At 36.5% G+C, this 13,362-nt stretch overlaps 2 protein-coding genes across 3 annotated transcripts; one reads left to right on the top strand and one right to left on the bottom strand.

The window, feature by feature from the left end:
* Positions 1-1,757: 1,757 nt before the first annotated feature.
* LOC306825038 (uncharacterized protein) lies at positions 1,758-8,160 on the bottom strand. 2 transcript variants are annotated; one of them, XM_079345525.1, is made up of 12 exons: positions 7,932-8,160; positions 7,235-7,274; positions 6,356-6,419; positions 5,648-5,779; positions 4,257-4,361; positions 4,096-4,145; positions 3,889-4,014; positions 3,721-3,766; positions 3,553-3,624; positions 3,257-3,410; positions 3,062-3,144; positions 1,758-2,969 (listed from the first exon to the last, which is right to left on the bottom strand). In XM_079345525.1, the coding sequence occupies exons 1-12, from the start codon at positions 7,936-7,938 to the stop codon at positions 2,814-2,816; spliced, it is 1,035 nt and encodes a 344-aa protein (XP_079201651.1). In that variant the 5' UTR covers positions 7,939-8,160; the 3' UTR covers positions 1,758-2,813. The 2 variants fall into 2 exon arrangements, with proteins under 2 accessions (XP_079201651.1, XP_079201650.1); XM_079345524.1 differs by lacking the exon at positions 7,932-8,160 and adding an exon at positions 7,366-7,894 and having other exon boundaries at positions 7,235-7,278.
* A 74-nt stretch (positions 8,161-8,234) lies between these two features.
* Positions 8,235-12,408, top strand: LOC306825039 (ADP-ribosylation factor 4-like). Its single transcript, XM_079345526.1, has 6 exons — positions 8,235-8,420; positions 9,080-9,160; positions 9,263-9,372; positions 9,998-10,069; positions 10,956-11,081; positions 11,191-12,408. Exons 1-6 carry the CDS (start codon positions 8,354-8,356, stop codon positions 11,278-11,280), a joined length of 546 nt encoding a protein of 181 aa, XP_079201652.1. The 5' UTR covers positions 8,235-8,353; the 3' UTR covers positions 11,281-12,408.
* Positions 12,409-13,362: the final 954 nt, after the last annotated feature.

The following is a 13,362-nucleotide window of genomic DNA, read 5'->3' as shown; positions in this document are numbered from 1 at the left end:
GAAGGTGAGCACTCTCTAAGGCAGCTCTTTGATACTGTTCTCTCTACTGAGGATGGAGATAATGCTGCCAGTGGAAACCTGGGAAGTTTCTGGTGAGGAAATGGTTGCCACATGGGAAAGTCTGGGTTGGTAAGTCAGTTTTAGATTGTGGTTCCTGTAAAATTTCATGATGATAACATTTTTAGAATTTGTTAGATTCAGATTCACGTAAGCAGTCTGGACATCTAGGCGGCCTTAAAACCTATTTTGTGATACTTCTTTTGGCCTTGTTTTTCAAATGACAGCTTGAACATGTTATGAACACCTTTCATATTCTATTCTTACATTTCAATGTTAACTAGAAATTAACCAATTACTAATGTAAGAAGTAGCTAATGGGTTATGAATCAGTTTTATTTATTATATTTTCTGATTAGTTGTTGTGTGTTGCACTTCACGGCCACCGCACAAACTGTGTGCGAGGGTTCCATCCACAACACCTCAGGAGCGGTGTTGTCATATTATTTATGTATAATTGGCTGTGTGTGATCTGATTCGCAGGTGGGAGTTTTCAGCCTCAGTTTGTTGTATCATCTGAACTTTTCCAACTTGTTATGTTTTAAATCTAAAGTAAATAAACTACCACATATTTGATGCAACCAGTATAATTTACCCAGTTGTCAACACAGAGAGATAAGACAACTAAAGGCCTTTAGTCTCGTCTGTCTTTTTTTAAAAGGTAATTTACACAGGAATGCTGTTTAGAATTTACCTTATGAGCCTATTGTATAACCATAATGCACTAGCAAGGGTTTGTCATTAACAGACCTCGTGTTTTAAAACAGAAGACTTTCATTTTTCTTTTTCTGCTTACATGTCCTGAACAGGCTGTTGGTACAGAGAAATTACACTACTTAAGTAGTCAGCCCTCTTTTTCTATTACGTATTCCACACAGGTATGCTGCTGGACTTTTTCTACACCATGAATTTGCATAATCTGATTATGTAACCATCAAACATACAAAGCTTTTGTTCACTGCACCATCACTTTGTGTTCAGTTTACCTAACTGTTCAGACATCGATGAAGCAAAAGGATGTTTAAAAATCCCTACACTCATCTGTAAAGCACAGCCTTGTTCTCTTTCTTTTTAATATTGTACAATTCAAAATCCCAATCTAACGCTCAATCTGTTTTGTCAGCGTGGTGTTGCTGCAGGTTTTGAGAAATCAGGCCTTTGTGAATTGTGTTGGTTATTTTGGAGATCTATATTATAAGAATATATTACCAAGGCTGTCTCCCTCTCGACCCTACAGTGCAGCAGATTGGAATAGATGGGCTGTCTTCCACCTGTCTTGTAAACTTAGCACACTTCATAACTACATAAAGCCATGCATGTATTATGTGCCTCCTTCTGCAGGCATAGCATGGAAGTGGTGTTTTTTATGCCTATGAGTGTGCCCTTACAAACTAAGATCATTTTAGTTGTAATATGTTTATCAATATCCTTATTTTGTACAATGTTAAATACTATTTCTGGTGTAAATTCACAATTGTATTGTCTTTCCCATATTTTCTGTGCAAGACTTCTGTTTGAAAATAATTAAAAGCCTGTCTCAAAGAAATGCAGCATCATATCATAGACTGAAGTAAATAGAGGAGTGAAGCTGCAACATGTACTGTTGAATACATGTTTGTTGGCTACTTTCTACACTTGAGCGAAGTATGGATGTAGGGTAGCACGATTACACCAGGAAAGTATAATCAGGTCAGTAGGTGTTGGTATGTAGCTTGATTTTATTACAGTACAGATAACACCATTTTAATCTGTGATAACACATATCATACAAGAGATGTTTCTTATTCTTTTCTAAACTTAAAACAGCTTATGAGGACAAATAAAACGTTGTTGAGGCAAAATACATGTTCATACAGACATACAATATCTGAAACTCTGTCAGATTTATGATACAGTGTTATGTAAAGGCCTTGTTTTTTGTGTTCGTCATTCCCATACTACATGACCAAAAGGAAAGAGACTGTGCATAACTATTACAGAACACCCAATGTAGCTTACAGTGCAGCAGAGAAATGAGTGACTCAGGTGAGCACTTACATAACAACTAACAGGTTGGCTGGCATGCCGTAATACATTGACAGGCACATGTTAAAACACGACCATCGAGTTCAAGATATTAGGACATGAGGAGGGCGCACTCCTCTTAGTGCAAAAACCTGTGCAATAAAATTTGGTCTATAATGCCTATACCTTTATTATTGTTCCAGCACATGTTGTACTGTACAGCACACGCTGTATGCTCCTGAGACTGAACTCTTGTGTTATCAGAGGACAGGTGCTTCTACCATGACACAGCACAGACAAAATATGCAACCCTGACAAGTTTCTCCTCATTTATCTTTTGAAAGACAGTACAGACGGTTGAATAACAAGTCATGATAAAAAGATTTGTTAAAAGCATCTGCCAAATAAATAAATAACAAAACAGACTTCATGCAAAAAATAAAAGGTACATTTACAGAAGCATTAAATGTATAAAAACATAAATTCATTTATTTATCCTTGTTGCTCCCAATGAAACTAAAATATGAACCTATATGAACTTCAACATTGTCATAAATCAGCCGCTGTGAGAAAAGACTGATTGCTTGTTTAATTTCTGTTTAATTTATGCTTTTTTGTTTATCTTCAGGCTAAAACAAGGACAATTTATATTTTAGTCCAACTCTGCTGAAGTCGGAAATATTGTCTATTCAGTCTTCCTCGGGCTGTTTTGTTGTGCAACAGCACAATAATGTCTGTCAGTGAATTCAATATCAACAAGACGAACTCCTCAGTGATTCATCAAAGAAGGCTAGACGGTCATGTGCTACTAAAGGTGTGTTCTCCCCCAGAACTGCTTCAGTGAAGTTAGGCCGTCCCCAAGCATAAACCATACTGTTAAGGAAGCCCTGAAGGGACACACTGGCAGCCTGAATGAAAAACAAAACAAAAAAAAATGCTGTAACCTTAAACTTTAAAAAATGTATCTCTTGGTATCAGGTCTTGTACGTCTGAAATTTACCTGAATCACATAAAGGAAAAACAGGCTGCGTTGTTCGATGTTTGTCCACAACATTAAGCCAGACAGTAGAATGAGGGCTAGAGCTAGAGCAAGAAGAAACACAAGGCATCAGTCTGATGTTGGCTTGTAATGTCGATATGTTTGGTTAACTTTTAAAGAGAGAGAGTGTGTGTGTGTGTGTGTGTGTGTGTGTACCTGGTGTCCAGCAGAAGAAGATGACCAAGACCATATTTCTAGCTGTCGAGAACACTCTTTTGATTCTCCTTCTTGAACGTGCATCTCCTTCCGGGGGAAACAGTCCCTCATGCTTCTGTGTTTTATACCACTTATTAATATTATAGTAAATTATCTGGAAGAAGAAAAATAGACGAAATGTAAATATAGTTTTAAAGTATGTAAATTATTGAGAAATCCCATCTTAGTTAGGTGTTTAGAGCAAAAAAAGAAGACATAATAATGAAAATAAAACGGCATGATTGGATATGACTTACAGAGCAGGACAGCAGTACGGTTATCACAATAAGGAAAAGAGAAACTCTCGTCACTGAATCATGGATTTTCTCCTGAGGGACAAAAACATGTCACAGCGCTCATCAGTTAAAGCTGCCTAGGAAATATTTTTGATGATTTACTATTTCACAAAAAAGCTTCATACTCACAGGATCAGAGCAGGAATCCCTCCAGATATGCAAGAACAAAATACAGCTGTGAAACAAAGGAAAATCAAAAAGGTCATATCGACAAAATCATGGACACATTTTTCATTTCGTTTTGTTGTTAAACACAGAGACTTCAAAGAAAGTTTGTCAAAAAGGATTTTGTATTACCTGTTGCAGTATGCGCTATCATTACGGTTGATCATGCGCACTGAACCGTCAGCTGGTAAAATCACATCAGCTGTTGTCATGAAGGGGGTTCGCACGTATACTATGTACATTACAATGGGGAATAGCCTGTGATATCAAACACAAAGACATAATAAGATGTGTGCCAGGTAATGGTAATTAAGTATTAATTACAGTAAATAAACTCACCACACTATGGCATATACAGATATATTCACCATATTTCTTCTACACTGAGTCTGTAAACCAGAGACAATGAGAGAAAGACATTTTTAAAATGTTGTTAAATTAATACATTAGTTGGGATTGTTTTGAACAAATTAGAACCTACAACACTGTGGACAGCTCACCTGTGTTCCCTCATTTTCTGTTGGTCCTGCTCTCCACCCTTGGATTGGCCTCCTGGATTTCCAAGCGTAGACCATCACCAGCAGAAATGAAATAAAATTAAATGTCTGAAACAAAATTAACAAATGTACTCAGAGGGGGGAGGCAGTAGATAAAGATAAAGACCAGCTTGTTAAAAAAATGGTTTCTGTTCTTGTTTAAGGCATGTGAATTTTTCGACAACAATTGAAATATAGAACTCACTTTATTTACTTAATTCACATTTAAAATAAATACGTTTCGTATTTTGCCTTCTTTATAAGTTAGTAAAAAATACTCTTTTTGCTTTTTTTTTTATCTCACCCATTGTAGCCTAAAGAAATTGACTTTGTTGGACTTAAACTCCCTGTCTGCTTTCTGTACAGTAATCAAAAAACTGGATTGAGCCACCTGAGGCATTTTAACAAAGATATAAAAATGTAAATTAATTCTCTATGAATATATTTCATAAAACGTTTTTAATGAAGTATCTTCTTGAAGCTCTTTTATAATGCTGTCCTTGTTGTTTTAATAAAATAGAATAGGAGCTTTAATTCAATGCTTATTTGAGCCCACAGATTCTGCTTTCATGTAAAGGAATAAAAGCATGTCAAAAGAAAAAAGAAAAATAATTTTGCCTCATGGTCCCTTTATTTTCATCTTTACCAGTTAAGTCCCGCAAAAAACATAAATATTACTGCTTTGATTTCATGCTGAACTTTTGAAAAGGTTACATTTTTTCCATATCTGCATTTGGAAATAAAGCCACAGTCTGAACTAAGTCAGACTGAGAAATATTCTTTTCTATGTTTGTTTTCTGTAAAGTCAATATCTACTCAGCTCTTTGCTCATATCTCTGTAAATAAAATGGCATTTTAGAGAACTTGAGATTTCAATTTGATGCAGTTTATGAAAGAATTTAACCAACATCTTAGCACATTAAACAATAATATAGGCACGAAGAAGCGACTCCACCTCTCTGTCTTGTAAAAAAGTAGAATGAACTGAAGAAATAAAGTAAAAGCTGCCACTTCACATTACAGGTGCAATTTTTGAAGCAATGCTTTCATTACAACCAGAATAACACATCTCATTTAAGTCAAGTTACTCCAGGCAAAGTCATGAAGTCATGTAATTGCTCACTGTGATAGCAATCTGAACTTTAACCCTGGAAAGTATAGACTATAGCTAAGATGTACTAAATCAAAGTGGACACGTTTACACAAAGCACTTTTCACTTTTCTCTCTTTTAAACTTTCTTTCATGCTTCAGAGGATTAAGCGTCAAATATGACTCCCTCATTGACCAGGAGGCATTTAGTCAGTTATAATGTGTCATCAAGGGGTCAAACAATTTCAAAGTATCTTTTGCTTACCAGTGAAAGGGGCAGGAAGTATTGGCAGATCAATACACCCATGTCAGTGCTAACTTTGTTCAATACAGTAGTGGTCATAAGGATCAGAGCAGCAAGGAGGTCTGCCAGGGCAAGCTGTACCAGGACGTGAACCTACAGAAAAACAAACACAAAGGGGATGTTGCTTCTCTGGAAAAACTCTGAGGTTCCTATGAAACAACATTTTAACAATTGCCATGCAGTGTTTTGTGCAACTGGAACATTTATTACAAAGACATACAACGATTTGGTGATGACATGTTGCAAAACTACACCCATATGTACAACTATCAAATGTATAAACCTTATGTATTGCATTAACAAAAATGCACAACAATTTCACAAATGCACATTCTACCTGCACATCTGCCCAAGGACATGGTTTTTTACTATATTATATACTCTCTTTCTATATTTCTGACTTTTCAAATCAATTAAAAGTCTACTTTAATTCATGTTTGCACCATTTTATATCTCATTTCTGTAGTTGTATTACTAGCATGTGTACGCTGTGCATATTTTAAAGCATTGTATTAAAGAGCCTACAGACTTAATAATGTCATTATCATCTGCTTTTTTGGAAAAGTTGTGCACTGTGACACAAAATAATAAATTAAGACACAAATACATAAAGGTTCCCAGAAAAGGGTATGGATGTATTCAAATATGTACAAGCTGACTCTGACTCACCTGCTCTCTTAGTTGCCTCCATCTCATTATAGAAACCACCAGAACGGAAAAGCTCCCAATCACACTGCAATAAATCAGAAATGTGACGGGTATTAAATATCACTGCAAATCAAGTCAGAGTGTGTTTATAGAGCATGTTCAAAACAACTTCAGTTGACCGAAGTACTGTACAGGTTTAAGACACAATAGACAAATGTGATGAACGCAATCTGATGCCACTGAAGGTTAATGTATTCATGTTCTCTAACATGTATTATTATTATTATTATTAAGGTTAATGTTGAATAAATTTCAAAACAGAGTGTAACTCAGGAGTTACACTTGATACTAAACCTAAACCAAAGTTTATTGCAGAGGTCAGAGTGTTTGAGGATTAGACAGAAGGAAAACTTATCTTGGCACATGTGACACCTGCATGAAAGCTGTAAAATGACTGTTAGCATAACCCTGTGCTTGGTTCAATAAAAACTAACTGAAGGATTTGAATTTTCCCCCCCAATTTTCTTAAGCAACAGTTTGATCTCTTGTTTATGCCATCTTTGAAGACAGAAAGAAAGAAAGAAAGAAAGAAAGCAGCAGGGTGAAATCGAGGAGGGAAGTTTCAATGTTCACTATCTTAAAACATAAATGTGTAATAACTCTGACTTCAAGAGAATAATATGTGAAGAAAGAACATAAACATCAGCTGTTTTTCAGTTGATTTGCAAATTTGCACGAATAGCTTTCTGCGAGTATGATAAACCATCATGTATAACTGTTGATAGACCATTCATTAATCAGGTGCATTTATTCATTTGTGATGAAGCCTAAATTACATCCATTGTAAGTGAGCCAATAAAAAAAGCATGATAAAAATAATTAGAAAGTAGTGCATGTTACCTTGGAGTGAGTAACACCAAGTACTCATTTGAAAGAGCATCTATCTGAAAAACAGAATTTAAGATATGTTAACAAATGTAGGCACTGAATCTGCTGTCATTGTCTATTAATGCAATTATAATAAAGCCTACCTGAGCTCCACTTAAAACACCTTCGAGTCCCATTTCTTTAATTGATATCCCAAGTAGACGCGTGTTTAACTCTTATAACATGTCTCTACAGTCTAAGGTCTCTACAGGTGAGAACGTGACTTCTCATCCAAGCACACCTATATAAAGCGTGCACCTCGTCACGTGCTTCTGTTTTGACTCCACCTGCTTTGAGTGTTCTCTGTTGGCAAACCTGTATAACCAACTAAGAAGGAATCCCCGCAGTGGGAGACATTGGTAAAGTTTCTTGTCTGACAGAAATACACATGATGGGAAATCCGGGGAAAAAGGGAATTATAGCTCCTAGCCTACATTTATTTTCCTTTTTTGGATTTTCCCCTCGCTTGGTGTTAGTAGCCTAATTCCCTTAAAAACAAAACAGATCTCCATGCTGCCAATGTAAATCTCCAATTTACTTTTCAGATACGTTGTCTCCCATGCAGAGCTGATCAAATTCATTATCGACAACTTTAACTCACCCTCCATTTCTTTCTTTTTTTTTCCAGTTCTACCAAATATTTATAAATGTCAAAAAAAACACAACTCACCCTCCATTTGAATTGGCAGTCAACATTAAGCAGTAAAACAGTGTTATGGTGCCATCTAGCGGTTAAAGTTGGACCTAAATTAACGAGCGATGACAATTTTCTAAAATTATTTTAATCGTCTTTACGACTTGTACCAGTTCAAATTCAGACAGTTGTTGCCAGGTATAAACATATTAGGTAAGACCAGTGTAGTTTGGCCACTGGGTAAAACAAACCAGAAAGCAGTAAAAAAAAAAAAAAAAGGTCCTCTTTGTTGATAAAGTTTATTCAAAGTGATGACGTCGTAGATTCCACGTTGGCCCGGACGTGGCAGTCAGTCTGCTGTGAACCTCAGTGGTTTCTGAATTAGTAAAGTTTCCACTACAGGTTTCACTGGCTTATTTCAGATTTTCCCCTGTGATTTCAAACATCCGTGAACAGACATGGGGCTCACAGTCTCGAGTGTCTTCAACCGGCTTTTTGGAAAGAGACAAATGAGGATTCTGATGGGTGAGTAAAAAGCTGTTTGGGTAGGTTTTTAGCTTTAGCTTCACATAGCGATCAGTAAGACAGCTCTTAAATAAGTGAGTTCATCAGCTTTTTAATTCCTAAACATCCACAGATAACATGTGGGACGAGAGAGAGGGTTAAGAAATGTATGTTTAAAAACATTGAATGGAGTTTCACACCGAGTTAAGACCAAACAGAGCCAACGTGGGACAAAACTTTGATCAAAAAGTGTTTTTATGTCATGTTTATGTGTTTCTTGATGATAGTGATGAAGGATACAAGCCCAAAATTATCTGTCAAATATATTGAATAAAACAAAGCTTTATACTTCACGTTGCCTTTTGCCTCTTATGGTCTTAATTAAAATGGTATATTGATATGGAGGAAACTTGCCACACTCATAATGCGTTTTAGTGGTAAGCTTAAATATATAATTTTTCTTTATCTCAATATCAGTTTTTCATAAATGTGGGCTCCTTCTCCCTCAGACACAATGATTAACTTAGTACGTGTAGTCTCTTACACTGTTAATAACTTTATAGTCTGACCTATAGGTGATCACAGGTTATCGTCTTACCAGCAGGTTGTTATCCATTCCTCTGTACCTGCATGTGTCCTCCTGATAAGGATGCTGATTCTTTGTCTATTGTTTTTAATAGTTGGGCTGGATGCTGCTGGAAAAACGACGATCTTGTACAAATTGAAGCTCGGTGAAATTGTGACCACCATCCCAACCATTGGTAAGACCTACTTTTGTCCTTATAATTGTTTACTTCAACGTGTTTGATTGGACTTAATGGACAATGTTATTGACATCTTAATCTTCTCTGTCCTCTGTACAGGTTTTAACGTGGAGACGGTAGAATATAAAAATATCAGTTTTACTGTGTGGGACGTGGGTGGCCAGGATAAGATCAGGCCCCTCTGGAGACATTACTTTCAGAACACACAGGTATGAAGGTTTAAAGGTTTCATGATGATAACCCAGGGACAGTCAGGAGCACTATTAGTGTACAGCTTTGTGACGTATCCACTCGGATCACACAGGAGAGGTTTGAAACGACATGTTGGCTACAGATAACTCTTTCCTTTAATATATAACATTAAAGCAGATCCACTAGTTAGACTAAAGAGAGAAATACTACCTTCCAGTTATATTGGGTATTTCTGTAGCCCAAGTACATTACTTACCATAGTATGTGTTCCTCTGGTAATGTTGCTGCTGTTTGTAAAGTCATCTCTTTCCCTTTATTCTCTTATCTTTTCAAAACAATTAGCTCCCAACAAGTTTTCTTACTCTTTGATCTTTGATCATTTTGATGAATTGACATAGCTGAACCCTACCTGCATCAAACACTTAATTTACCTCCACAATAAAAGATGATTAAAAAAAGAAAAAATCTATTAAACTGTGTGTGTAACATTGCAGAAACAAAAAGTCCTTCACATTTCAAGTGTCCAAGGAATTGACTTGGACTTTTTCTGTCACAAAGGGTTGGAAAAAAGTTGATGAGCTGTAAATGGAAGAAAAGGGAAACGAATCCCTCAGTGCTGATGTTTTGTTTAATTGTATGCAGGGCCTCATCTTTGTAGTGGACAGCAACGACAAAGAAAGAGCGACGGAGGCAGCCGACGAGCTCTCAAAGATGGTAAGTCTTTAATATGTAAATCTCAGAAAGCACTGAGTAAAACTAGATACTGTTCTTTGGTGCAGTGAGGAATTTCACATGGTGTCATTTTTGATTTTCCTTTTTTATTGAATTTCGCTTGGGATCAATAAAGTATCTATCCGTCTCTCTCTCTCTCTATCTATTTATGATTCTTGAAGTTTTTATCATTCAGGAATTTCTTTTTTGTTCAAAGGGTGAAAATATCTGCAGCGATCTCATCCTCTGTCGAACAAACACAATGATTGAAACGTGCAACAACTCTGAGTAGATCAGCTTTTTATTGTCAGTTTAACTGTAGAAAGAGTATCGACACAATGAGATAATAAGAACAAATGTACAAGTCCTTTCTTGATTAACACCTCTGGGGGGTTTTTTCCCTGTTAACTTCTCTAGTTTTGGAATACTGTGAAAGTGCCTTTCTCCGACTTGCTTAATTTTCTAGCTGCAAAACCCAAGGCTCAACACTCGGCGTGTATCGTACTCACTCACTCGGGCTGCAATAATGCAGAGCTTTGTTTGGCAGAATAGAATTATGTGGGAGGATTTCCAGAACTTGCAATTTGGCTGGTTTACTAACAAAGTGCTGAATAGTCTGGCTGGATAAAACAGAAAATTGTAAAACGTTAGAGCTCCTTGAAAATTAATTCAGGAAATACAAAAACTTCATTGCAAGATTACTCCTTTTTTGTACTTGCATTTTAGCTGTGCATTGTCTATCATTTGATGTTGCATCATTTGAGCATTTGTGCTAAGGCTTCTTGACAGACTGTTTTATTATTTCACTGATATCACTGACAAAAAGGCTGTTGTAAAGTGTTTGATCCTTATGTGAAATGTGACGGCTGACTGTCTCCTGCTCCTCTAGTTGAGTGAGGATGAGTTGAGAGATGCCGCTCTGCTGGTGTTTGCTAACAAACAGGACCTTCCCAATGCCCTGAGTGTAAATGATATCACAGACAAACTTGGCATGAGCAGTCTCCACAACAGAACTGTGAGTAGAGAAGCATCCCATACACCTACAGTGCTATTCACATATTTATTTTATTTGACAAAAACTTCATCCATGCCTAACCTAACGCTAACTGTCTCTAACCTCACAGTGGAAAGTTCAGGCAACCTGCGCCACCCAGGGAACTGGCCTGTATGAAGGACTGGACTGGCTTTCCGAGGAGTTATCGAGCAGAAGCTAAACGAGGGTCGACTTGACGAAAAAGAAAGAGACTGTACAGCACAGAAGGGAAGGCAAGGATATGCGATTGAGAAACATGCAAACAATTCCAGACCGGTGGACAATAGAACATCTTTTGGATTTTCTTATTCATTTTCTTTTCTTTTATCAATACTGCAGCCATTTTATCTCTCCACAACAGCTAATCTTTTCTCATTGAAGAACCACTTTCATGTCTGTAGGTTGTAATGATACAATTGGTTGCCTCAAAACAATGTATGAAGTGTTGACATCTTCCCTCCCTTCCAATGCAGCAATTACATGAATCAACCACTCGTATAACCTTTGGACTTACTTCATTGATATTGTCGTCCCTGAGTTGAGGGAAACTTTATAGTATGACTCTAGAGTTTGAGAGAGGGATAGCTCGTAGGTGAAGTAAAATCCCTCGGATATTTGACTCCCAGAAGTGACCCTTTACTCTTCACTTCTGTCTTCAATTTGATGCTAGCCCATTGTTCAAAAGGCCTAACCCAAAGAAGGAGAAAAATGAAGGTTAGATTAAGCTTGCCTTGAGTTCTTGAATAGACCTTTTAGCAGTATAAAATCATGCTCATCACTTTGATGAGCATGATTCTGGTCCCTCTATAAGCAAGTCTGATGCGTTTCTTCCTCCTCAGTTACTGCAGTCTCATTTAAAAGAAAAAAAAAAGGATTCCCTATGAACTAGGACTTTTTACTCTCTTTGCATTTAGGATCGTATCCTCACACTTGCTTCTTTTTTCTAATAGCTACCCTAAAAAAACAAATGAATTAAAATGTCTAATGTCTTGATTACACTAACAGGTAGAAGGAAGAAGTGTTCGCTAGTGTCAATGCAACGCAGTGAATTAGCAGGCTTTTGCTTTGTTGTCCTTATTTGCAGTGCTTCAGGCTGATGTTGTACTGTCTATGGTAAATACGGTATATTTTTAATTAATCTATCCTTCTTTCAGCACAAAAAAAACATACCAGCCCTTCAATTTATTTGTGTACACATTCCGATTTTTTTTTTTTTTTTCCAATTGGTGGAGCTGCTACTTCTTGAAATATTTGCTAACAATATTTTACAAAAAAAGCTCTAAATAAAAGCCAATGAATATGAAAAGAAGTTTTGTTTTGGACTCCACTCTTTTCTGAGACAGGAAGTTGTCATGTTAACATAGCTTCACTGCTTTGGTCTATAATAAGACACGACACAGGTCATCTATCACTTCATGCCTTCTTAATTTTTTTGTATCAATAATAACTCGGTTGTATTTTCTTTCATGAATTGTGCCTTACAAGAGGAATTCAGATCCTTCTTTTTTTGCCACCATCTGTTTGGTGCACAAGCTGTCAAATCATTATATATCTTTTTATGCACCACCTTACATGTCTAAGCTTAGAAAAAATCTCAAGTAATTTGCAAGAAGTTCAGCTGTTGTTTTTTCATATGAAGTTGCTGGGCTGACGAGCTTGTTTTTAGTGAAGTATAGCCTTGCAGCTTTAAAATGGGAGAGCTGAAACTAAGCATACATCTAGGAGGGCCATTGATTCTACATGTTCTACTCCAGAGTGGACTTTTGTTCTGACCTCTATTGTTATTGGAACAGAATGCAGTGATTGGAGGACAATGTGTCGATCCATATTGTTCTCTGGCCTGGTTTATGGAGTTCTGACTAACCGTCTGTATGGAAAGAACAGACCGTACATTGTAAAATACAGTACAGTAAACATTCTCTGTTTGCTGCTGTGAATTGGTACTCAGGAAAACAAATTGTAGGTTATGATACAAGCCTATGATACAAGCCTTATGGTACAAGCCTAGTCTCTGCTTCAGCTGGTCTCAGATGTGCTCTATGGGGTTCAGGTCAGGGGACATTGCTGGCCATATGTATATATATATATATATATATATATATATATGTGTGTGTGTATATATATGTATATGTGTGTACATATATATATGTATGTGTGTGTGTATATATATGTATACGTGTGTGTATATATGTATGTATATATATGTATATGTATGTATGTATATATATATATGTATATGTATGTATGTATATATATATATGTA

This window comes from Symphodus melops (assembly GCF_947650265.1).
Source record: "Symphodus melops genome assembly, chromosome: 6".
NCBI classification, from domain to species: domain Eukaryota; kingdom Metazoa; phylum Chordata; class Actinopteri; order Labriformes; family Labridae; genus Symphodus; species Symphodus melops.
Note: the sequence above shows the minus strand (reverse complement) of the source record. Positions and strands in the feature narration are given on the sequence as shown.

What these genes read in the sequence shown, in the direction of transcription:
- LOC306825038 (XM_079345524.1), bottom strand. Translation starts at nt 7,398, where the DNA reads ATGGGACTCGAAGGTGTTTTAAGTGGAGCTCAG. An exon ending in TTGGTGTTACTCACTCCAAG is followed by an intron (nt 6,420 to 7,234) that starts GTAACATGCACT and finishes GATTTATTGCAG; the next exon opens with TGTGATTGGGAGCTTTTCCG. An exon ending in CCGTACTGCTGTCCTGCTCT is followed by an intron (nt 3,411 to 3,552) that starts GTAAGTCATATC and finishes TTCTTCTTCCAG; the next exon opens with ATAATTTACTATAATATTAA.
- LOC306825039 (XM_079345526.1), top strand. Translation starts at nt 8,354, where the DNA reads ATGGGGCTCACAGTCTCGAGTGTCTTCAACCGGCTTTTTGGAAAGAGA. An exon ending in ACAAATGAGGATTCTGATGG is followed by an intron (nt 8,421 to 9,079) that starts GTGAGTAAAAAG and finishes TGTTTTTAATAG; the next exon opens with TTGGGCTGGATGCTGCTGGA. An exon ending in GCAGTCTCCACAACAGAACT is followed by an intron (nt 11,082 to 11,190) that starts GTGAGTAGAGAA and finishes CTAACCTCACAG; the next exon opens with TGGAAAGTTCAGGCAACCTG.